Raw genomic sequence first — 25,495 nt, 5'->3', positions numbered from 1 at the left:
ATGCAAGAAATCTAAGCAAATTCCTACCAGAAATAGATTTCTAGCAGAAGGTAGTTGGGAGCCACTGCTTTGTTCACATAAAAAGTGCTCAACTTCAGGCCCAAAATAAGCACTGGATTTAAAACAATAACAAGTAGAGCGAGTCAAATCAAAACACATCAATTAAAGAAGATAATGGTCCTAAAACCATCCACTACATCGCTGATCATCACTTGCCCAACACCTGGTACCTACAGACACTAGGGACACAAGGACAGAAAGCTCTGACCCTGCCCTTAAAGAGGTTCGGAGAATTCAGTTAAGAGCACAAACTGATGATCAATGGCTGGGAAGACAGATTCATTTCGGTTGTGATACTAATAAAAATGAAATAGGATAGGTAAACACTAGAACTGATTTCTGACACTTTAAAAACTCAGAATATTTCATATAAAAATGGGAATTTTCAGCTTACCTCGGAAGAAATCTGAGATCTAGCATCACTGAACTCACATTCTCCTCCTCGCAACCATATCTGGATCTGTCTGAATCAGAGGGAGTGTGTGCTCTCTCCTGAAACACACCACTCCCTACTGCCTTAGGCACCTTCCTCTTTGCTCACTTACACTATCTGCCTGGCCCCTGACCCATTGGTTGCATGCAGAGGATGTGAATATTTCACTATAACAATGAATACATAATAATACTTGATCACAATACATAATTTTAATTGATAAATGATATTAAAAGTTCATATTTATTATGTATTTACTCTATGTCATGCATTATTTACTATACACGAGCTCTCATTTTACTTCATAATAGGAGACAGGAACACCAATATCTCTGCTTTACACAGATGGAAAAACTGAAGCCTAAAGAAATTAAATAGTTTGGTCAATATCACAGTGCTTATTCATGATGAAGCTAACACTTAAACTCAGGCATGTCCATTTGAGACCATAACCACAGCTATTTTTTTACTGTACTACTCATCAATGCAGGCTGGGTGGTCTGAGAAGCTTCATAAAGAAGAGATATACAGAAGACCAAAAAGCACATGAAAAGATACTCAACGTCACTACTTATTAGAGAAATGCAAATCAAAACTACAATGAGGTATCACCTCACACCGGTCAGAATGGCCATCATCAAAAAGTCTACAAATAGGGCTTCCCTGGTGGCACAGTGGAGAGTCCGCCTGCCGATGCGGGGGACACGGGTTCGTGCCCCGGTCTGGGAGGATCCCACATGCCGCAGAGCAGCTGGGCCCGTGAGCCATGGCCACTGAGCCTGCGTGTCTGGAGCCTGTACTCCACAATGGGAGAGGCCACAACAGTGAGAGGCCCGCGTACTGCAAGAAAGAAAAAAAAAAAAAAAACTAAAAATAGAGCTACTATATGATCCAGCTACCCCACTCCTGGGCATACATCCAGAGAAAACCATAATTTGGAAAGATACATGCACCTCAGTGTTCACTGCAGCACTATTTACAAGAGCCAAGACACGGAAGCAACCTAAATGTCCATAGACAGATGAATGAATAAAGAAGATAGTGATATATATATATATATATATATATACATACATACAATGGAATATCACTCAGCCATAAAAAAAGAATGAAATAATGCCATTTGCGGCAACAATGGATGGACCTAGAGATTATCATACTAAGTGAAGTAAATCAGAGAAAAACTAATATCATATGATATCACTTATATGTGGAATCTTAAAAAATGATACCAAAAAATGATACAAATGAACTTATTTACAAAACAGAAACAAACACATAGATTTAGAAAACAAACATATGGTTACCAAAGGGGAAAGGTTGGGGGGAGGGATAAATTAGGAGTTTGGGATTAGATTAACATATACACACTCTATATATAAATAGATAACCAACAAGGACCTACTGTATAGCACAGAGAGCTCTACTCGGTACTCTGCAATAACCTATATGGCAAAAGAGTCTGAAAAAGAATAGATATATGTATAACTGAAACACTTTGCTGTACACCTGAAAGTAAAACAACATTGTAAATCAACTATACTCCAATATAAAACAGAAAGAAGGAAGGAAGGAAGGAAGGAAGGAAGGAAGGAAGGAAAGAAAGAAAGAAAGAAAGAAAGAAAGAAAGAAAGAAAGAAAGAAAGAAAGAAAGAAAGAAAGAAAGAAAAGGAAAGAAAGACGACTTTGAGCTGAATGGTTTCTGTCTCTCCTTCCCGTCCTCTTTTAACTTTAACTTCATAGCCCCTGTTTATAGAGTAGCATAGCACTGAATATTATTTGCTATAGAATATGACAGAATAACTCTATATAGGTATATTTCTTGTATAGTGAGAACAATGTGATATTGCCCAGACGTGAATCATGACAGGCTTTTAACAGAGACGGGATTTCCTCTAAAGAGTGGGATGTACATGGTGTCAATCATGACGGCTATCTGGCTGTCAGTTGCCTAGGGATTGGAGGTGTGTCCTTCAACCTGGAAAGCAGGACAGACAATATGTAAGTGGAGTTGGGGATTCCCTACTTGGCGGTGGGCCCTAGAGGAAATTTACATCTTTGTCTTGGCTATTCCACATGGGGGCAGGGATGGGAAGGAGAAAATAAGTTATCCTCAGAACAGGAAACAAGCCAAGAGTTGTGAAGCCAGAAAGCCTAGCAAGGTGCCTGAAAAACTGTTCCAGAGCTTTGGGTACCAAATATTAAAAACCTTCTCAGACCATGGAATGAGTCGAGGCCTGGGAGCCCTGGAAGCTCCTTAGCTAAGGTACGATCAGAGAGAAATGTGTACCTCATAAGCCTAATTCATTTTGTTTCTTTTATTTTCTTGGTTCATTTGCTTTGTGTTCCCTTAGGTTGGAGCCAAGTATATTTTAAATTTCTACTAATTTTAGTTGAAACAAATGAGAGGGTTTTCATCTATGCTTGAGCTGGAGTTTTAACAGGAAGTAGGGCTCCTCAGAGAGCACGTGAGGCAGATACCTTGAGAAAACCCAGAGGGAGCAATGTTGGGCCCCCACTGCGCAGCATGCAGGATCTTAGTTCCCCAACCCGTGTCCCCTGCCGTGGAAGCCCTGAGTCTTAACACTGGACTGCCAGGGAAGTCCCTCTTTATATTGTTTTTATAGAAGAAGTTTCCACAGAATATTTTGTCTGGAGATATCAAACAATTAGAAGGGGACTTCCCTGGTGGCGCAGTGGTTAAGAATTTTCCTGCCAGTGCAGGGGACACGGGTTTGATCCCTGGTCTGGGAAGACCCCAAATGCCACGAAGCAACTAAGCCCGTGCACCACAACTACTGAGCCTGTGCTCTACAACCCTCGAGCCACAACTACTGAGCCCAAGTGCCGCAACTACTGAAGCCCGTGCACCTAGAGCCTGTGCTCCGCAACAAGAGAAGTCACCGCGATGAGAAGCCCACGCACTGCAGCAAAGAGTACCCCCACTCACCACAACTAGAGAAAGCCTGTGCACAGCACCGAAGACTCAACACAGCCAAAATAAATAAATTAATTAATTAATTAAAAAAAATAAGGAGGTAGAATGGCTAAAGAAGTAGAAACACAGGTAAATGTAGGCAGAATCAATGTAACTCTTTCAAGACAAATTTAATATTTCCAAGTGTGAACACTTTTAAAATCTTGTAAGGCCATTCAAATTGATGCATTATATTTTTCTTCTAATCTTTTCCTTTGGGGATATGTATGCATTTTAATAATAAAAGGTAGTCTGATGCCAAAACAATTGCATGGTATGAACACAGCCTGATAAAGTGCAGTTGGTAATATTCTTACATTATTTTATACATTGTTAAGGTTTTTAATTATTTGTACTCCGATGCAATAAAATTCTCAATGATTATACCAGTAAAAGGATAGTTATGTCTAGCCTCATATTGAAAAATCATGTTTGAAAAATCATGCTTTTAAAAATGCCTTGAGGGGCTTCCATGGTGGCGCAGTGGTTAAGAATCCGCCTGCCAATGCAGGAGACATGGGTTCGAGCCCTGGTTCCGGAAGATCCCACATGCCGCGGAGCAACTAAGCCCGTGCACCACAACTACTGAGCCCGCGTGCCACAACTACTGAAGCCTGCACGTCTACAGCCCGTGCTCCACAACAAGAGAAGCCACAGCAACGAGAAGCCCATGCAAGGGAGAGTAGCCCCCGCTCGCCACAACTAGAGAAAGCCTGCGCACAGCAACAGAGACCCAATGCAGCCAAAAATAAATAAATAAAATGAATAAATTTATTTTTTTTAATGCCTTGATTTTCTGCAAACATCTAAAATGTCTTTGAAATCTCCACATCCTATTGTGCAGTTGCAAGCTGCATGCTTGCTTTGACAACTGCAAAAACCACCACACATGGAAAGCCCTGCTTGGACCACTCCTCACAGGGATTGTCAGTCCTGGAGTATGAGCCCAGACGAAACACTCAGAACCAATCATCTTGCCTAGGATTCTGAACAATCCCCTCAAGAGAAACCTGGTACAGTTTCCTATAAATCATATATTTGTTTGGCCTGAGGCTGAGCACCTGGCTGCTGCATCTAAAAACTATTCTTAAGAAATAATTTACCTCAGTAATAATGTAGTGGGACTTCCCTGGCAGCACAGTGGTTAAGAATCCACCTGCCAATGCAGGGGACACGGGTTTGATCCCTGGTCTGGGAATATCCCACATGCCGCAGAGCAACTAAGCCCATGCACCACAACTACTGAGCCTGTGCTCTAGAGCCCGCAAGCCACAACTACTGAGCCCACGTGCCACAACTACTGAAGCCCACGCACCTAGAGCCCGTGCTCCCCAACAAGAGAAGCCATCGCAATGAGAAGCCCGTGCACTGTAACGAAGAGTAGCCCCTGCTCGCCACAACTAGAGAAAGCCTGTGCACAGCAACGAAGACTCAACGCTGCCAAAAATAAATAAATAAATTTATTTAAAATAATAATAATAATGTAGTACCTTTGCATGGTGATGTACGGTAACTAGGCTTATTATGGTGATAATTCTGAAATGTATAGAAATATCACATCCCTATGTTGTGCACTAGGAACTAACCTAGCCGGTCAATTATACTTCAAAAAGAAATGAACAAACAAACTCATAGAAAAACAGATCAGATTTGCGGTTACCAGAGGAGGAGGGTAAGAGGATAGAAAACTGGATGAAGGCTGACAAAAGATGCAAACTTCCAGTTATAAGGTAAGTAAGTAGTAAGGATGTAATGTACAATATAATTAATATAATTAGCACTGCTGTATGTTATACATGGAAGTTGTTAAGAGAGTAAATCCCAAGAGTTCTCGTCACAAGGAAAAAAAATTTTTTCTTTTATTTTGTATCTACGTAAGACGATGGATGCTCACTAAACTTATCGTGGTAATCATTTCATGGTATATGTAAGTCAAATCATCATCCTGTACACCTTAAGTTTACAGAGTTCTGTATGTCAATGATATCCCAATAAAACTGGAAGAATAAAAAAGAAAGAATTCATCTAACCAAAAAGCTAAAATTGTAGAAACATGCTTGATCACATGCCTATAAAATAATTGAATGGTAGTGTGGTATGTATGATACCTAAAGGATGATTCACCAACCTTTAAAATGTTTTCCATATTTCTCGATATCCTATGACTTATTTTTTTATAAATATCAAAAGAACAACACACACACACATACGACTCCCAAGAAGGGGCTCCCCTGGTGGGGCAGTGGTTAGGAATCGCCTGCCAATGTAGGGCACATGGGTTCAAGCCCTGGTCTGGGAAGATCCCACATGTCACGGAGCAAATAGACCTGTGCACCACAACTACCGAGCCTGCGCTCTAGAGCCCGTGGGCCACAACTACTGAGCCCACGTGCCACAACTACTGGGCCCATGCACCTAGAGCCCGTGCTTCACAACAAGAGAAGCCACCGCAATGAGAAGCTCGAGCACCGCAGTGAAGAGTGCAACTAGAGAAAGCCCATGCGTAGCAATGAAGACCCAATGCAGCCAAAAATAAATAAATTAAATAAATAAATTTATCAAAAAAAAAGACTCCCCAGCATAAATATCAATTTTTTATTTCTCTAAGCTGGGGCTAAGTTCTCTCTCCTATCTCTCACAGTCCTTTTTCTGTAATTGTTTTGTGATACTTTCCCACCTTCTACCTTGTGTGTCTGTTATTTATGTATTTATCATAACTTCTACCAAAATTTACACAAGATCTACTCTCACTTCTTTTTGTTATCTGAATGACCAAATACTTGCTAAGTGTACACATAAATGAATGAATAAACAAAACCACTGAATATGTACAAAGCTAAATCCTTTTGTCATCATGAGCCGTTATATAAAATTTCCTAAGTGTCTAAGAGTGAGCTTTACTAAGCAGTGTAACTTTCTGGTGCTGGGCAACAAAGATGCAGGAAAAAAAATGGGAAGAATCGACTCTATAACAATGCTTACTTAATTGTGACCACACCAATAAATAAATTCCCTATGATAAGAAAGCACACCAGAAAACTTAGAGTGAATGTCAGTTATCTTTCTTCAACAGCAGAATTTGTAGCAAAGCTTTATGGTAATACATCATAATATTGATTCTAAATATTCTCTGAAATACCACTGGCTATGTGAGCATTAGCAACAGACATGTGATGACCACTCCGAGAGCTGAGTAATTTACTGTACTAGCCTATAGAACATACAGGTACTTAAGAACAGAGACCTATCATAAATGCCAGAGAAAGTATGATGATTTCAGGACAAGCCAACAAAGTGACTTACCATAAGGGGTAATCAATGACTGAAATCATTGCCTCTGTTATTGATGCAAAATTAAATCCAAAGCATTTTCAAGAACAAAAGCCAAAACTTGTATCCATTCTTAACATACTCAGAGTAAAAATTAGAGTGAACATCCTTAACTTCATACTACAGTATCATAAGTAACAGCGGACAGTTCAAATTTCCAACACTCTACTGGATCTTTAATATTATGTCCACATAGCAGCTCCCAAAGGTAAGTCACATAAACTTGGCTTCATAAACATGGACTTGAGATGAGATCTTTGACTACACTTTCTCATTCATCCATTCTAGCTGCCTCCTGAGTTGAAACATTATATGAGAATTGAGAAAATAATAAGAAAATATTCTCTGAAAAGGAGTGCATATTGGGAAGACAAAAAAAATTGATTTTGTGAATTAAAGTGCAGTTGAAGAGCAAACACTTCTCTCATAAAAATTACATGGGCTCTTAAGAATCCTCAATGGAACTATTGAAGAAAAATATCTGAGGCTTCTCCACAAAGCCACTTAAAGAATGCATTTCCCAATTCATTTCTGATTGACCAATAAGAGATAGAAACTAAGCACCTTTTTTTCAGTACCAATTAGGAGATCACACAGCCAAAAAATATCACTCAGTCATCTGAACAAAGGCATACTTTTCAAACACGGCTTTCTCCTGAAATCCCTATCTATTGAAATTCCTGTTATTGTAGAGAGAATCCTAGAACAGAGACAGAACTGAGAATTCCAGATAAGAAAGGAGAGATAATATCACTGTCTTTCAGCAGAGGAAATTAAGAGATGCTGAAAATGTATATAGGACATGCTCTCAGAGGACTGTGGAAAAAACATCCATGAAATTAAACACACAGATGTGCACACACACACACTCACGAAGGGAGGAAAATTGATGTCACTGAAATAGATTAAACAACAAATGACAGAAAAGTGACAGCCTTCTGCCCCATGTGTGCTACCTCGCTGGGAAAAGATGTCAAAAATACAATCTTTCAAAACCTAAATATAAGGACATCCAAAATGGTCTTCGAAAAACAAGGACAAAACGGTCAGAAAAGAGAAAATTGAAGTCAAATGATATATTTGGTCTTATTTTTTTTAAAAATCAAGATATTAAAAAAATTAAACATGACTTTCCTGTTGGATACTAAGAATTTAAAACCTCTTTATATGTTAAAAAGGTAATATGCTATATGTTTATATATAACGTGTCATATGTAAAAAAAAAAAAAAAAGGTAATTCCCAGGCATGTCAATAACCCTGTAATAAACAGGCACTTTGAAACAGATGAGGAAATGGGAGTTGTCTGGAATAACGGCACGGGATTTTACAGCCCCACCACTCAGTCTATTATGCCTATAGAAACACATTAAATAGGACCAGTCAGATCGAGAATTCACATTCTCCAGATCAAGGACACTAGTGTTTCTTCTTGTCTTGCAGAAAAGCAATACATTAACCCAGGCTCATCTTGAGAGAGCCCAAGCAAATTCACCCTGTTCCCAAGTCTGTCCGGTCAGCACCATGGGGAGCACCAAGTGGTTTCCCACCTCTCACAGCTGGAAGGCCCAGCTATTGACTTCCAAACTTTAAGGGAGAAAGTGCTGGGGATGTGAAGAAGGATTACCAACACCTTAATCACAAGATCTGAGACACCTCCGTTTTTGTTCTCTTACCTCCCACACATTCTTAGGAACCTAGTACCTGGTACAAAGAGACCCACAGTAGATTTTTTTTTCTGAGTATTGAACTGTTAAAGCCATAACCTTCCACCCTACAGAATTATTGCTACAATGTTACAGCACAGATGAATTTCCATCTTCTGTGGAAATATAGGAAAGGCAGAAATAAGTCTGATTTGTTTAGAGTAAATAGATATCTTCATTTGGACTTCTAAAATTCACAAAGCAGAATTACATTCAGTAAGAAATATCGAAGGCCTTAGTCCATTTGATATTAGTATTAAAATATTTTAAAGACAGTTAGCCCAAATGAAAGAACTCCAAGTAAGTTTTCATAAGCAATCAGAAATTTTAAGTTGCCGTTTTGGAGCAGAGGAAGATATTAACATTCAACCAAAAAGGACATCAACCTAAACAAAGATCATGTCCAAAAATAAGATTATGCAACACTGTTAATCAACTATACTGCAATAACAATTAATTTAAAAAGAACAAAAATTAGCTTATGTACATATATATGTACCTGTATATATATACACATATATACATATACATGTACTTTGCCATTACCCAATTTTTGAATTAAAAGTTAGAACACTTTGTCATGTTTATATTTCAAAGATGCTGAATACAGCCCTAGTAGAGTTATGCCTGAGATAAGTATAATGCATTTTTTATCATCCTCAAAGCATTTATTCCCTAAAAAAAAAAAAAATACAGACAAGTAAAGTGTATCAGGCAAGGTGACAGATAAACCATTATCCCTTCAAAAATCAAACTGCATTTTTGCTGACAAGGTAAAAGGCGTACTGAAATAGGCACAAGGCAGTATGCACTTATAGAAGCAGGCTTTCTTCAATGCCTGAGAAATATAAACCACACCAAACTTCTCCCACTCTACCAATGCACATCTCTCAAGTGGGCGTTCCGGAGGCAGAGCAAGTCTGCCTTCAGAGCCAGCTGGAAAACTCCTCAGAAGCAGACCTCCTATTACAAGTTGAATTGTGTTCCCCCAGAAAATATGTTTAAGTCCTAAACCACAGAACTTGTGAATCTGACCTTATTTGGAAATAGAGTTCCGGCAGATGTAATCAAGCTCAGATGTAATTATCGGGGTGTGTCCTAATCCAATGGCTGATGTCCTCATAAGACAAGGGAAATTTGGGCACAGAGACACAAAGAGGGAAGAGGTGAAGATGGAGGCAGAGACTGCAGTGATGCTGCCACAAGCCAAGGAATGCCTGAGGCACCAGAAGCTGGAAGAGGCAAGGGACGATCCTCAATCAGAGGCTTTGCAGGGAGCACAGCCCAGCCTACAACTTGATTTCAGACTTCTAGGCTCTAAAATTGCAAGAGAACAAATGTCTGCTGTTTTAAATCACCCAGTTTGTGAGATTTTGTTATGGCAGCCCTAGAAAACTAATACACTCCCTTAGTCATTATGTTGTAGAGACATGAAGGAGAAGACAACAAGACAGGGTACCATGCAGATACAAATTTTAGGCTCATCTGGGACATTGACTATCCCTTAAAGAATAAACATTCAGAAATTTCCACAAAGGTTCTTGCTCCTTGGGTGTGTGGTGTCTAAAAGGGGCAGGTCTCTTGTCCATATCTCACTGAGACAAATACCCTATTCTCTGGAGAACTGACATTTATCAACACATCAGACACAGAGATTCAAACTTGAAAGGTAGATAACTTGACATCACACAACCTCGTTCTAAGTAAGAATAAACTATCTTCCCCTGGGTCCAATGCTATGGAAGAATTAAAATGTTTCATCCAGTCAAAGCCTCAGGCTGCACTTACATTCCTGGACAAAGTGGAAAAACATGCACTGAAAATGGAGGCCTCCAATACATCCAGGAATCTATCGATTTATCGATTTAAATAAGTGTAGTCACTCCTGCTTTAAGAGGACTAGACAGACCAGCATAAAACTAATTGCGACATTATTAACATATACTAATCAAATATAAATTGTACTCCCTGGTATTTAGGAGAAGAGGTGTGCTCATTCAAAATCTTGTCTTAAGCCCAACAACATAGCAGAAAGAATATTTTTAAACCAAAAATGTCTTTTCATAAGCCTTGACAAGGATCATAACTTCGATCAAAACTGACAAAATATATTCTCAAAAAGAAGCTGGAATTGAGCTGTGTAGAAGAAAAGCACTAAAACTCTAGGACATCTTAGGCAAGTTAAGAAAATTCTCACACATCTCAATATAACTGCCACCATCTACTAAATTTAGAAAAGTATTGCAGTTTCACAAGTATGGATTATTCACAAACACAATTTTTTTCCTCTGATTAAATGAGCCCTGCCGGGTAAAGCTGTCATCTCTAACTCAGGTTAATTTGGGGAAACCTGGTCTTTCCAGATGGCATCAAGGAGAGCAGAGAGCTAATATGAGACTACATTCCAAGTTTTTATCTTAATGTGGAGAGCAAGAGCTGCTGGCCTCTGAGCTCGCTTTGATCCATTTCTTAAACCAGGACTCCATGGAATTCACATTCCTCCTAAAATGTCACATTTCTCCGCCAGAAAACTACCAGCATTACCCTGAAAGTCTGCAATACAGCCTGCTGCAAACCTGGCTGAACCACCTTCTCTGTTACAGAGTAGACAAAATATAAAATAACAGCACATCCTATGTCTTTACTGAATCCAACACATGGCTAATTTAGTGCCCAAAAGCTTACCTGTCTTCCCGATTAGTTTAAGAAACAGCACTACAAATCTCTGGGCATTTTGCAATCCAGCCAGGAGCTGTTCACCTGCCAAAATGCTGATTAATTAAACGACCCTTCATTATATTTCCTGACTTCTCATTTGTGGATGTGCAGCTGTGCTCCAAGCATCTTTTTTCATGCTCAAAGCCAATGTCTTGGAAAGTAAAATTTGGCAAGAATTTCTCAGCCTTAACAGATGAGGAGACTGTCTATCTCCAAAAAGTGGAACATCTAACCCAGAAACGTAATTAAGGGAGAATGACCCAGCGTTAACAACCAGAGCAGTGTTACGAAAATACAATTCACATTAAAACTTCCACCCAAGAAAATCTGGTGGGGAAACTCAAGTTTTCCATTCAACCAGTTTTCTCAATTCAGCCTGCACACTGAAATCATCTCAGGCAACTCTTGAAAAATGTTGATGCCAGAGTCCATCCCAACTGAATCAGAATCACTGGGAGAAGGACTCGGTCATTAGGATCCTTTAAAAGCTCCCCAAGGTGATTCTAATGTTCAACTGTAATTGAGAACTACTGATGGAGAGCAGGGGTCAGCAAGCTTTTTCAGTAAAGGGCCATCTCATAAATATTTTAGGCTCTGTGGGCAATTAGTCTCTGTCACAACTACTCAACTCTGCTGCCCTGGCACAAAAGTAGCCACAGACAATACACAAATGAACAAGTGTGGCTGTTAATTAGGAACACTGAAATTTGGATTTTATAAAAACTTCTACATGTCACGAAATACTATTCTTCTTTTGAGTTTTTTCAATCGTTTGAAAATGTGAAGACCAATTTTAGCTTGCCATACAAAAACAGACGGCAGGCTGGATTTGGCTGGCCATGGTCTCCTGACCCCTGATCTACACTACACACAGAATATACTTATCCTGGATCTTTTCTCAAAGACAACAGTTGCTCAGGGACTCACTGAATCTGTCCCAGAAAAGATCCCCTTCAAAGCATGGATACCTTCGGATTCGAGTTGGTCCAGACCATAGGAGGCAGCTGTATTAACATAGCTAATGGATGGAGCAGCAGTTCTCTCGGAAGATGCCTCAGGATCAGCAAGCGCTGGGGAAGTGCTAGGTGCTTCCTCCATCATCCCAGGGGGCGTCACTGGAGAACCCACAATTGGTGTGAACAACTCCTCATTCGGCCCTGTGACTGTGTCCATTAGGTCTGCCAAACACAAGAGACATGACCCAAAGATGATCAGTATGGGGAATATATACACATGCTTTTACTTCTTAAGCAAGAAATGACGAATGAAGCCAGTATTCTTATACACAGTAAGTTTGGCACTTAGACCAGCTCTTCCTTCCCACATTGTACCAATCCAGCCACCGGAGGCAAATACTTTATCTTCCAGGAAAATATATTATCTCAAATCAGAACTTTGTTTTCAAATGTTAATCTCCTGTTTATTCTATTAACAATATTATGGATTTTGTGGGATTTTATATAACCTATTACCAAAGGTAGAAAATTTAACAAAAATGTATTTATATATACCCCAAGGATGACTTTTAAAAATCAAGTCAAAGAGTAAAAGCTTAGATCTGTGTCTGCAATATGCTCAATTTTAAAGCAACCAAATTTAGCCCCAGATATTCCCAAATCTAGAAACTCTAGAATAGGAGTATTTTGCAAGCTTGGTGGATCATCAGAATCTCTTGAGGTAATTTTTTAAATGTCAGTTTTCATGCTTTCTACATATCCCAACGTACCGAATCAGAACCTCCTTGGTGATGAAGCCTGAGAAACTATTTGTGAAAGCTCCCAGGATATGGACCCACAGATTCTCATATACATTGCTGTTTGCAGTATAAATGGAATCAACCACTTTGGACAGCAGTTAGGCATTGCCTCCTAAAGTGAAATATTCATATGCCCTATTGTCCAGCAATTCAGTTCCTAGGTATACCCAAGAGAATCTCCTACACACGTGCAATGGAGAATACGTAAAAGAATATTCATGGCAGCCGTGTTCACAATAGCCAAACCTGGAAATGACCCAAATGCAAATCACTAGAAAAGACTGGATGAAGATTGGATGAAGATTGAACTAAACTGTGATACATTTTCATAATGGAATATTGCAAGCAGTCAAAGCAAAAGAACTGCGGTAAGTAAATATAGGCCTTAGAATATTAAGTAAAAAAAAAAAAACAAAGTCCCAAAAAGGCTATCCACAGCACAATACTGTTTTGATAAACTAAAAAATCTAAAAGTTTTAAGTGTATAATACCAGGAGTACATACAGACACGATAAAACTAAAAGAAAAGGAAGTCAAGGAAATGATGAACACAAGATTCAGGTTAATGGTTAACAGAGGAGGATGGGGTTTAGATGGGAAGGGTCATGGGGTTACCTGTAGGTTACTGACAAGATCCTAAGGGTTTTTTTTGCAGGGGAGGCCGGCAGGCAGGATTAGAAGGTATTTATTACATTGTTAAAGATAACTCAGTTAATAAATAAAAGTAGGATTTACTTAGACCAACGATGAGACAGAGACATGAAGTCCAAAAATAATAACTAAATAATCATAATAATTTTTGTATTCTCAGGTGATTCTGATGATCACCCAGATTCCAAAACTTCACTGTCCTTAAGGTATCAGAGCATCTGAGGACCTCCTACATAGAAAGTACTTTTTATACATTATTCAAAATCCTTAAAATAACCCATAAGACAGGTAGGCATTATTTAAAGAGGAACAAACCAAGGCTTGGAGACATTAAGAAACTTTCTGGAAGCCACAGTGCTAGTGAGGGCCAAAGCTGGGATTCAAACCCACATCTTTGTTGGTTTCACCCCCAGGTCCTTGCTGGTTTCACCCCCCTGGCACCTAGCAGCCAGACATGTCAAACTAGGAGAGAGTTCTCAGGAGACTTGGCCTTTGTGGGCCTCAGATATGAGCCACCAGGAGATTTTACTTGGGAACTAACCCCTTGTCCTTTAGCTGTGCCACACCTCTCCAAACAAGAAAGAGTTCACCTACCTTTCCTGCTGAAAAAATATACTTCCAGGTGAGAGGTGTGTGTGTGTGTGTGTGTGTGTGTGTGTGTGTGTGTGTGTGTGTGTGTATGTTTGTGTATTGTGTGTATGTGTGTGTATGTGTGTGTGCTGTGTGTGTATGTGTGTGTATGTGTGTATGTTTGTGTATTGTGTGTATGTGTGTATGCGCGTGTGTGTGTGTGTGTGTGTGTGTGTGTGTGCACCTTGGTGACAGGGCCATCTGCCTCACTCATTCTATTCCTCATCAACTCAGAAAAGATCCACCCCCAAAACACTGAGCACAATTCTCTCCCTTACAGACCTTCTACAGCGGGAGTAATTTCGAAAGACAGAGGGACGGGTGTCGTTGAAACCACAGTGGCCAGAGGCTCCCATCTTCTCGACAGCTGAGTAACACCAGGAGCATCAGCTGTGGCAGAAGGCAACTCTTTCCCTCCCTCAGTCTCGACATCTTCTCTGGTAACCTCGAGGGTAGAAACCTGCTGCTCTTGCATCACTGAAGATAAAGTGGCTTCTGCTTCTTCAACAGTTGTTGTCATCTCTTGAGTGATGATGCCTTAAAAGGGAGGAAACAACATTTTTAAATACACTAAATCCCTATACCTGAAAAAGTCACTATATAATTAATAATTAAAAACAAAAAAGCAGACAGCCATTTCAGGGAATGAGAAGGGAGAGAAACAAACTGCCAGGAAATAAATGTTTTCAGTGTTGCTGTTTTCAGGAGTCATGAATCAATCTAAGACAGAGATAAAGATGTTAATATAAAAAACAACAGAATAACATTTACAACAAAACAGGAAAATCAACAGCTGAGCTCCCTTTTATGGATATCAACATAATCAATTTGTTCAGAAACAAATTATACAAAACTAAGTTCAAAAATGCTCAGAAGCAGGGACTTCCCTGGTGGCACAGTGGTTAAGAATCCATCTGTCAATGCAGGGGACATGGGTTCGAGTCCTGGTCCGGGAAGATCCCACATGCCGTGGAGCAACTAAGCCCATGAGCCACAGCTACTGAGCCTGTGCTCCAGAGCCCATGAGCCACAACTAATGAGCCCACGTGCCACAACTACTGAAGCCTGCACACCTAGAGTCCGTGCTCCACAACAGGAGAAGCCACGGCAATGAGAAGCCCATGCACCACAATGAAGAGTAGCCCCCGCTCACCGCAACCAGAGAAAGCCTGTGCACTGCAACAAAGACCCAATGCAGCCAAAAATAAATAAATAAATAAATAAATTTTTAAAAATTGTCAGAAGCACTTGTGTATATTAATTTTCACATTTGCATTCCTGAAGGGGAACAGGAACTTGACATTTTGAATTAAAGGAATACTAATTACAATAACTAATGTTTACTGAGTTCTTATTATGTGCCACACACACAGTGCTAAGTGCATGATGGGCATTATCTTTTTTTTTTTCATTTATTTCTGCTCTGATCTTCATGATTTCTTTCCTTCTGCTAATTTTGGGTTTTGTTTGTTCTTCTTTCTCTAGTTCCTTTGGGTGTAAGGTTAGATCGTTTATTTGAGATTTTTCTTGTTCCTTGAGGTAGGCTTGTATAGCTATAAATTTCCCTCTTAGAACTGCTTTTGCTGCATCCCATAGGTTTTGGATCATCATGTTTTCATTGTCATTTGTCTCTAGGTATTTTAATTTCCTCTTTGATTTCTTCAGTGATCTCTTGGTTATTTAGTAACGTATTGTTTAGCCTCCATGTGTTTGTGTTTTTTACATATTTTTCCCTGTAACTCATTTCTAATCTCATAGTGTTGTGGTCAGAAAAGATGCTTGATATGATTTCAATTTTCTTAAATTTACTGAGTCTTGATTTGTGACCCAAGATGTGATCTATCCTGGAGAATGTTCCATGTGCACTTGAGAAGAAAGTGTAATCTGCTGTTTTTGGATGGAATGCCCTATAAATATCAATTAAATCTCTCTGGTCTATTGTGTCATTTGAATCTTCTGTTTCCTTATTTATTTTCATTTTGGATGATCTGTCCATTGGTGTAAGTGAGGTGTTAAAGTTCCCCACTATTATTGTGTTACTATCGATTTCCTCTTTTACAGCTGTTAGCAGTTGCCTTATGTACTGAGGTGCTCCTAAGTTGGGTGCATATATAATTGTTATATCTTCTTCTTGGATTGATCCCCTGATCATTATGTAGTGTCCTTCTTTGTCTCTTGTAACATTCTTTATTTTAAAGTCTATTTTATCTGATATGAGTATTGCTACTCCAGCTTTCTTTTGATTTCCATTTTCATGGAATATCTTTTTCCATCCCCTCACTTTCCATCTGTATGTGTCCCTAGGTCTGAAGTGGTTCTCTTGTAGACAGCATATATTTGGGTCTTGTTTTTGTATCCATTCAGCAAGCCTGTGTCTTTTGGTTGGAGCATTTAATCCATTCACGTTTAAGGTAATTATTGATATGTATGTTCCTATGACCATTTTCTTAATTATTTTGGGTTTGTGTAGATCCTTTTCTTCTCTTGTGCTTCCCACTTAGAGAAGTTCCTTTAGCATTTGTTGTAGAGTTGGTTTGGTGGTGCTAAATTCTCTTAGTTTGCTTGTCTGTAAAGCTTTTGATTTCTCCATCGAATCTGAATGAGATCCTTGCCGGGTAGAGTAATCTTGATTGTAGATTCTTCCCCTTCGTCACTTTAAGTATATCATGCCACTCCCTTCCGGCTTGTAGAGTTTCTGCTGAGAAATCAGCTGTTAACCTTATGGGAGTTCCCTTGTATGTTATTTGTCGTTTTTCCCTTGCTGCTTTCAATAATTTCTTTTTCTCTTTAATTTTTGCCAATTTGATTACTATGTGTCTCGGCGTGTTTCTCCTTGGGTTTATCTTGTATGGGACTCGCTGCACTTCCTGGACTTGGGTGGCTATTTCCTTTCCCATGTTAGAGAAGTTTTTGACTATAATCTCTTCAAATATTTTCTCTGGTCCTTTCTCTCTCTCTTCTCCTTCTGGGACCCCTATAATGCGAATGCTGTTGTGCTTAATGTTGTCCCAGAGGTCTCTTAGGCTGTCTTCATTTCTTTTTATTCTTTTTTCTTTATTCTATTCCACAGCTGTGAATTCCACCATTCTGTCTTCCAGGTCACTTATCCGTTCTTCTGCCTCAGTTATTCTACTATTGATTCCTTCTAGTGTAGTTTTCATTTCAGTTATTGTATTGTTCATCTCTGTTTGTTTGTTCTTTAATTCTTCTAGGTCTTTGTTAAACATTTCTTGCATCTTCTCGATCTTTGCCTCCATTCTTTTTCCGAGGTCCTGGATCATCTTCACTATCATTATTCTGAATTCTTTTTCTGGAAGGTTGCCTATCTCCACTTCATTTAGTTGTTTTTCTGGGGTTTCATCTTGTTCCTTCATCTGGTACATAGCCCTCTGCCTTTTCATCTTGTCTATCTTTCTGTGAATGTGGTTTTTGTTCCACAGGCTGCAGGATTGTAGTTCTTCTTGCATCTCGGACATTATCTTATTCTATCCTCCCATATGTACTAAGGGGAGGTAGGTACTAATATTCTATGGAAGCCATATATCATAGTGGCCAAGAACACAGGCTCTAGACCCAATTTGCCTGGGTCTCAATTCGGACTCAGCCACCTACTATCTGCGTGACCTTGAACGAATTACTTAATTTCTCTGGGCCTTGAGCTTCCTCAGTGGTAAAATGGAAATAAGAGTATCTATCTCATAGCATTTTTACAAAGATTAAATTAGATAACACATGTAAAATAGTACATGCCCAGTGCTTCGTAAGTATTCAATAAATATCAGCTATTATTACCTCATTTTACAAACAACTTAGGTGTAGAAAGACTAAGGAATCTGACTAAGGTTACATAGTTAGGGCTCTTAACCACTGTGCTAACTGTGTTTATCCCATCAACAGATGAATGGATAAACACACAGACACACAGACATACACACACATACACAGAGGAATATTATTCAGCCATGAGAAAGGAAATCCTGCCATTGCCTAAGGAACAACTTGGAGTAGCCTCTGTAGAAGATCTGCACTTGCTTTTAAATCATAAAACAGAATGAAACAGACCTGTGGGGTATGACGTATCTATCAGAGGTCCACTTTCTTTACAACATTATAATCCACTCAAATACATTATTAAAGACTATTTATAAGGGTTAATATTTGCCCCCTTCCTAGGGAGGGGCTATGCTGGAAATTTCAAATACTGAGCCACTGTGAAAACTTAATTTCTAGAAGACTCTGTTATCTCTCTTTTTTTAAATACTAATCCTAGATACTTAGCACATTACCAAGTCTGGTAAATTATGCAATGAGAAATAACATTCTAGAAATAGGTGAAAAGGTTTTCTCAAAGTTTTTATTAATGACTTCATTGTTCTTCCTATTACTAAAAATATTTTTCCTCAGAAACAATTTATTTGCTTTAAAATAGTGTTTGGATGTTTTCTGGTACAAGCAGTTCCATTTCTTGGTCTCCAAACAGTTTGGACTATTTTTTCTTTTAACTGGAGATTTTTACATTTGATGGATTGATATACCTGGTTATAAGACAACCTTACTTGTGCTTCATATTCATATTTGCTCTTTGTGCCATTGTTTAAGTTTTATTCTGAAATAAGATCACACATCTCTTGAGAGATAGGATTCATTGCCCTTTTTGTATCTTTAGCACCTAAGACAATGCTATGTTTGCCATAAAAAGCTAATATATAGTTTTATCATTTTAAGCAGTATGCATTCTCCATGTTGCCCTCATTTTTGAAAGCATAATGAACACTTTTGAGAAAAAATATGTCAAAATAAATGTTCACTCTATGCTCATAGTTTCATGAAACAGCAAGAAATATCAAAAGGGCATGGTATGGCCTTCCCTGGTGGGACAGTGGTTAAGAATCCTCCTGCCAATGCAGGCGAAACGGGTTTGAGCCCGGGTTCAAACCCTGGTCCGGGAAGATCCACATGTCGTGGAGCAACTAAGCCCATGCACCACAACTACTGAGCCTGCGCTCTAGAGCCCGCGAGCCACAACTACTGAGCCCACGTGCCACAACTACTGAAGCCCGCGCGCCTAGAGCCTATGCTCCACAGCAAGAGAAGCCACTGCAATGAGAAGCCCACGCACCGCAATGAAGAGTAGCCCCCGCTCACCGCAACTAGAGAAAGCCCATGCGCGGCAACAAAGACCCAATGCAGCCAAAAATAAATAAATAAAACAAATAAATTTTTTCAAAAATGGGCATGGTATAATACTTTGAATAAGTGACTGCTGTTAGAGAAAGAAGAGTGAGAGCTAGAAATAGTAATGGGAATTTTTTAAATAACATTCAGAATTTCTCCACATCTCTCATTCTTCCCAATTCCTGTAGAGAAAAAATATATAATTATTATAGATTGCTTTTAAAACCTGATCTTCAAGTGAAACAGCTGAAGAACCAGCTGAATCAGAGAACTGACTATAATCTCAGGATCCTCATCTATTCATAATACCCAAAATGCCAAGAAATTATTTCATTCCCTGAAGAAGAGAATGTCTTAAGTAGTCCCTGGGCCCTAAAATGATTGGCATTTGAGGTGTTTACTTCGTTTTTTTTTTTTGTTTTTTTTTTTTTTGAAATTTAAGGCATTTTAATGGAGTAAAAATTAAGAGTTAAAATTCAGGACACCCAGGGATAAAAGTCCATCTTCCAAGTATTGGAAGCCACCCCCAGTTCCTTGGCTGAATTTCCATCATCAGCTATTCACATATATCCACCCCTAGTCCCTCTTTCTTTTCCAATGATGAGTAAAACACACAACCTACACCCCCATCACATTTACAGAATTCCTGTATAAAATTTCTCTAGAGCCTAAACTGCAGGAGTCAACAAATCTGAATACAGCCAGTAGGTTTGCTGAAAGTTCAGTTCAAGAACGTGGTAGGATAATGCAATGGGTTGGTCATGACAGTTCATCAGTCACAGTTACCAGCCCTGCAGGGGGTGAGCCGAGACCTTAGACACCCCTTAGACAAATAAGGAAGGAAGGCCCTTAGATTTAATTTTGTCTTCCCCATTTCCAGATGGAGAAACTGAGGCCAACAGATTGGAAAAATTTTAATCAAGCCCAGTTGTGAAACCAGCTGACCACATCAGTGTGACTAAACCTTCTTGATTGATTAAAATGTCTTAATGGGCAGAACAGTTCCAAAGTCCCTCTGCCAATGTAACCAGGTGCCACTGGCTTCGTTCAGAAACTAATGACTCCAGTTTCTCCAGCTCCTTCAGAAGCTCCTGGGATAAGACACAATCCAGGATATTTCTGAAGCACTCTTTTGACAATGTCACTCTCTGGGGGGAGAAAAGGTGAAAGTTATCGCCCTCCTGGGGGCTCCACAGACTGTAGTTGTCACATATCCCTCCCTCCTTGAGGTCACTAGGATCAGCATTTGTCCTGGGCAGGGGCTTTGAGGTCACTTAATGATCTTGAGAAGGAGACTCAAGGAGGAAATCCAAACCTGTTCTGCAAAAGTGACCTTTCTTAAAACTAGATTGTGTGGGATTGAGTGGTTTACTTCTCAGAAATACTTGTAATCACCAGAAAATGGGTAGAAAAGCTTTTTGGCTATTCTCTTACTACTACTGTCAATAATCTCAATTTTTCACATTATTTTTAACTCTACAAAACAACAAAAAAAGTAAAGTTGAAAGAAATTATTTGACCGTTCCTTTCTCTACCAAGAATTTTTAGAAGCTTTTTGATTAATTTGGACAATGCAGGCAGTCGGATTAGATAATTCTAGTCTGAATGGTTCTCTATCTTCATTTAGTCATTCGATGAACAGATATTTACTGAGCACCTACTATGTGCCATATATTGTACTATGTGCTGGGAATTAAAAGAAGTTGCCTGTTAAAAGACTGTAGTTAAGTGAGGCAATTATGACTAAGTAAGGAGTATATTCAATAATCAAAAAAAAACAATCAATTACCAAATTCATTTTACTTTTTTAGGCTGTATTAATGGAAGCTAATGCAAGTCTAGTACATAAGAATCATAGATTCAACTGTGCAGTGAATAATCTGGAACTACACGATTTAATGCTCCAGGAATATCTTAAAGTGTAATGGAGAACTGAAATAAACTTCTTGTTTGGTCATATTTAATATCTGCATGGTCATGTGGATCCAACTCTCTTAATAGAATTTAAAAACCAACTTACAAAACATTTTCTGGAAGCTTCTACGAAAACTTCCAGTATACTAAGTCTTACAGTCTTTAAAAAATGAATTGGAGGGCTTCCCTGGTTGCGCAGTGGTTGAGAGTCCGCCTGCCAATGCAGGGGACACGGGTTCGTGCCCCGGTCTGGGAAGATCCCACATGCCACGGAGCAGCTGGGCCCATGGGCCATGGCCGCTGAGCCTGCGCATCCAGAGCCTGTGCTCCGCAACGGGAGAGGCCACAACAGTGAGAGGTCTGCGTACCGCAAAAAAAAAAAAATTAATTGGACATGTAAAATTAAATCTTTTATCGTTTTAATTCAATCTCCATAACACTTTCTAAAACATATTATTAATTTGATATTTTCCATTAGCTGGAGTAACAGCTGTACATATTCCAAAACAATTTGGAATGAGCATATGCACATTACACTAAGTCTTTCCCTCCCTATTCTGTTATCTGACCAACTACACACAATAAAAGAAAAACATCATCCTTCAGCAACAAATGCAAGGATTGTCAGCTCATAGCATTCACAGATGTAGAAGCCACGAGGAAGTAGAAAGTGCAGAATCAAGCCAGCAGAGAGGATTTATCTGTACTGGTATTTTTTCCCCCTTATTTCTAGAAGAATTTCTTTTTAGGAAAACAAAGTCAGAGAACTCATATGGTTAATACTATGAAATAAATATTTACCTAAGGCTTTTTGGTAAGAAATATCAGGAATGTGAGTACTTTTTACAACAATGTATAAATAAGTATCCAACATTGTTGAGTATATCATTTAAACATATAGCTAATTTTTTCACATTTTCCTGTAAATATACACATTTTCATAATAAAAGGTTTAAAAAATATTAATCTACATCAGGGTTTCTCAGATATATATATACACACACATATATATTTTTTGGCTCAGATATATCTTGGTTGCTGTGCACTGTAGGATGTTTAGCAGCATCTTGGCCTCTACCCCCTAGATGCTCTCTACTGTGATGACCAAAAATGTCTCAAGAAATAGGTAATGGAGATGAAGCGGTACAAACTTCCAGGTGCAAAATAAATGAGTCACAGGTATGAAATGTACAGTGTGGGGAATATAGTCAATAAATATGTAACATCTTTGTATGGTGACAGCTGGTAACTAGACTTATCACGGTGATCATTTTGTAATGTATAGAAATACCGAATCACTATGTTGTGCAACTAACTAACTAGGAACTAACACAGTGTTTTAGGCCAATTATATTTCAAAAACAAACACACTCATAGAAAAAGAGATCAGATTTGTGGTTACTAGAGGCAGGGGATAGGGGGAGGGGAAACTGGATGAAGGCAGTCAAAAGGTACAAACCTCCAGGTGTAAGATAAATAAGTACTAGTGATGTACAATATGGTAAATATAATTAACACTGCCATATGTTATATATGAAAGTTAAGAGAGTAAATCCTAAGAGTTCTCATTACAAGAAAAAAAAATGTTTTTCTATTTCTTTAATTTTGTATCTATATGAGTTGATGGAAGTTCACTAAATTTATTGTGATAATCATTTCATGTTGTATATAGGTCAAATCACTATGCCACACAACTTAAACTTACACAGTGCCATATGTCAATTACATTTCAATAAAACTGGAAAAAATGTCTCCAAACATTGCCAAATGATTGGCACGGGGGTGGGCACAAGGCATGATGCAAATTATTCCCATTTGAATACCACAGGTCTATATGCAGGGGTTATATTTGGATGTAATTTTTATGAAAAATGCATTTTTTATTTATTTACTTTTGCTTTTCATTAAAACTTAGATAACTTACTTCTAAATTGTCACTTTAAAAAAAACATAAAACATTACAACGTTATGTGTCAACTATATGTCAATTAAAAAATAATAAAACCAAACAGAAACATTCCAAGTTAAACAAAGCTTTTTTCCTTTTTTTTCTTTCTTTCTTTTACCTTTAAATGTATTTCCCAATGGCTGATATGCCTCAGACTCATATTCTGAGATGGAAACAGTGGTCTCTACGAACAGCATGGCATTGTTCTCCTTGGTGGATTCCATGAAGTCTGCAGTATTTTGGACCAGGTTTTCCACAGAGACTTTCATACCTTCCACTGGACTTGTGGGAGTAAAGGAACTTTGATCGGTGAAGGCAGATGACCTCTCATCCCCACGTGCTATTAGCAGGGCTGTTCCCCTGTGTGCTTCCCCTTCAGGCAGCTTCAGAGCCACATCTGCAGCCTCTGTCAAAGTTTCGCTCCCTTTCATGCCTTCCATACCATTACTGGTTGCTTGGGTTGTCTGAGATGTTTCCTTTCTCACCTGAGTCTCTGTATTGTCTCCAAGCTTTGGGGTCTTTATCTGGCTTACACTCTCTAATTTGGTGTCATCCCACTCAACACTTACGACGGAGACAGCTGGAACAGCTATGTTGACACTCACTGTGACTTCTGGGGCTCCCAGCAGGCTGTCAGTTTCTGGCTCAACACTCAGGGTGGACTCGGAGGTTGCGAGCCAGTGCTTGGTGGCAGTAGCCTGGGTATTATCAGCTGTCATCTGGGAAGGCTCAGCGCCTGCTGTGGGCTCAGCACCAGGAAAAGAAGTTGTCTTATGCTCTGGGTCTGCTTCAAATTTCTCAGTCCTTGGACGGGTGGTTAGCATCTCTTTAGCATTCACATAGGATAAAGGTGAATGTCCCAGACTAACTCCTGCCTGATTTTCAGTTGCAAACAATTGATCATCCACATAGTGCAGAAAACCTTGTGTTGCTTCGGTGGTCCCTTCCACAATGGGCTGAATGATGGTACTACGGGAGGATTCCTCCTTCTCATCAATATTCAGAGAAGCAGTTGGAGTGATAGGGTTCATTAACATGGCCTTGGAAAGTCCGCTTTTGGGAGACATTCTCTCTGGCTGGCTGGAACCAAACACTTCTTCCCCTGCTGAGATCACTGGCTCAGTAGCAGTGTAAACGCCAGGGCTATCAGGCTGCGTGAGCCCAGCTCCTATAGGAGGGGTTTCTTTGTTACTAGGGAATACTTTACTTAATGACATTGTTGATGGTCCTGCTAACACTATCATTGGTTCTTCAGAGACCAGAGTGTACTTTGAAGTAATGGAGTTATTTTCTAGGTCATCTGTGTTCAGCCTCTCAGACTGCCCTTTTTCTTCATGAACAGGTGCTATCTCCCTTCTTTCCACATTGGGGAAGGCCAGACATTGTGTGGCAAAGCCGAGAAGTAGAAGGCTACAGAAAGCCAGACAAATGTGCAGTACAACTGGTCTGCTCATAGTGGAAGAGAAACGTGCACATAAATTGGTAGAGTTGACAATTCCAGTAATTGAGTCCTGCAGAAAAATAAAGCATATCAAACTGTCATATAAATATGTTGTAAATAAGCCCCTTTAAATTAAACTATAAGTAAAATAATCTCCTTGACTCCCAGCTCAGAGACAGTACATAGGAGGGAATGTTCTATTTCTTTGTACCTTTGAGACGCGGATAACCCAGTTCATTTTTCCCTGCTGAATTTTCAGCTGACTTAACTTGAAGTTCTCTAGCAAAGGGTACACGTAGTTACTAAGTTCATTGTTTTTTAAATACCTACTTGAAATAAACTACCCTGGAAGTCACATTTGTAATATTCTCCCCAATTCTTCTATTAATCATGGAGTCAAATGACTACAGAAATAGCAACACATCCAGGAAATAAAAAGTAATTTTAACATTTATTTACATCACTTTCACAGAACCTTTTAAGTATGTTTTAAAACTTATTAAATATCATCATAAAATACTGAATACCAGTTTCATTCAAGAGTTTTTAAAGTATATAAATGACTTTCAATTAAAATTTATCTTTAAAATACTTAAATTGTTTTCTCTGCAACAACTATAAAAATTATAGGTAAAACCTTCATGTCTCAAAAAAAAAGATTAGAAAAGGTAAACTAGTTAAACAATGTAAACAAGTGTGTTTTTGAAAAAAACTTTTTTAAGAGAACCAAAACACTTTTAAATTAGCAGTCTTTACTG

The 25,495-nt window shown here is 38.9% G+C and overlaps 1 protein-coding gene across 4 annotated transcripts in view; it reads right to left on the bottom strand.

Moving 5' to 3' along the window:
• The window catches only part of ARMH4 (armadillo like helical domain containing 4), a 148,640-nt gene that overhangs the window by 103,676 nt on the left and 19,469 nt on the right, over positions 1 to 25,495 (bottom strand). For all 4 annotated transcript variants that reach the window (XM_079914450.1, XM_079914448.1, XM_079914451.1 and 1 more), the window contains exons 2-4: positions 23,415 to 24,807; positions 14,542 to 14,796; positions 12,191 to 12,400 (exon numbers count right to left, since the gene is read on the bottom strand). In XM_079914450.1, the coding sequence (XP_079770576.1) occupies positions 12,191 to 12,400; positions 14,542 to 14,796; positions 23,415 to 24,807 (1,858 nt within the window). The remainder of the gene's footprint in view (positions 1 to 12,190; positions 12,401 to 14,541; positions 14,797 to 23,414; positions 24,808 to 25,495) is intronic.

Source organism: Stenella coeruleoalba (assembly GCF_951394435.1).
Source record: "Stenella coeruleoalba genome assembly, chromosome: 2".
Classification (NCBI taxonomy): Eukaryota; Metazoa; Chordata; class Mammalia; order Artiodactyla; family Delphinidae; genus Stenella; species Stenella coeruleoalba.
This window is presented reverse-complemented; position numbering and strand designations above follow the sequence as displayed.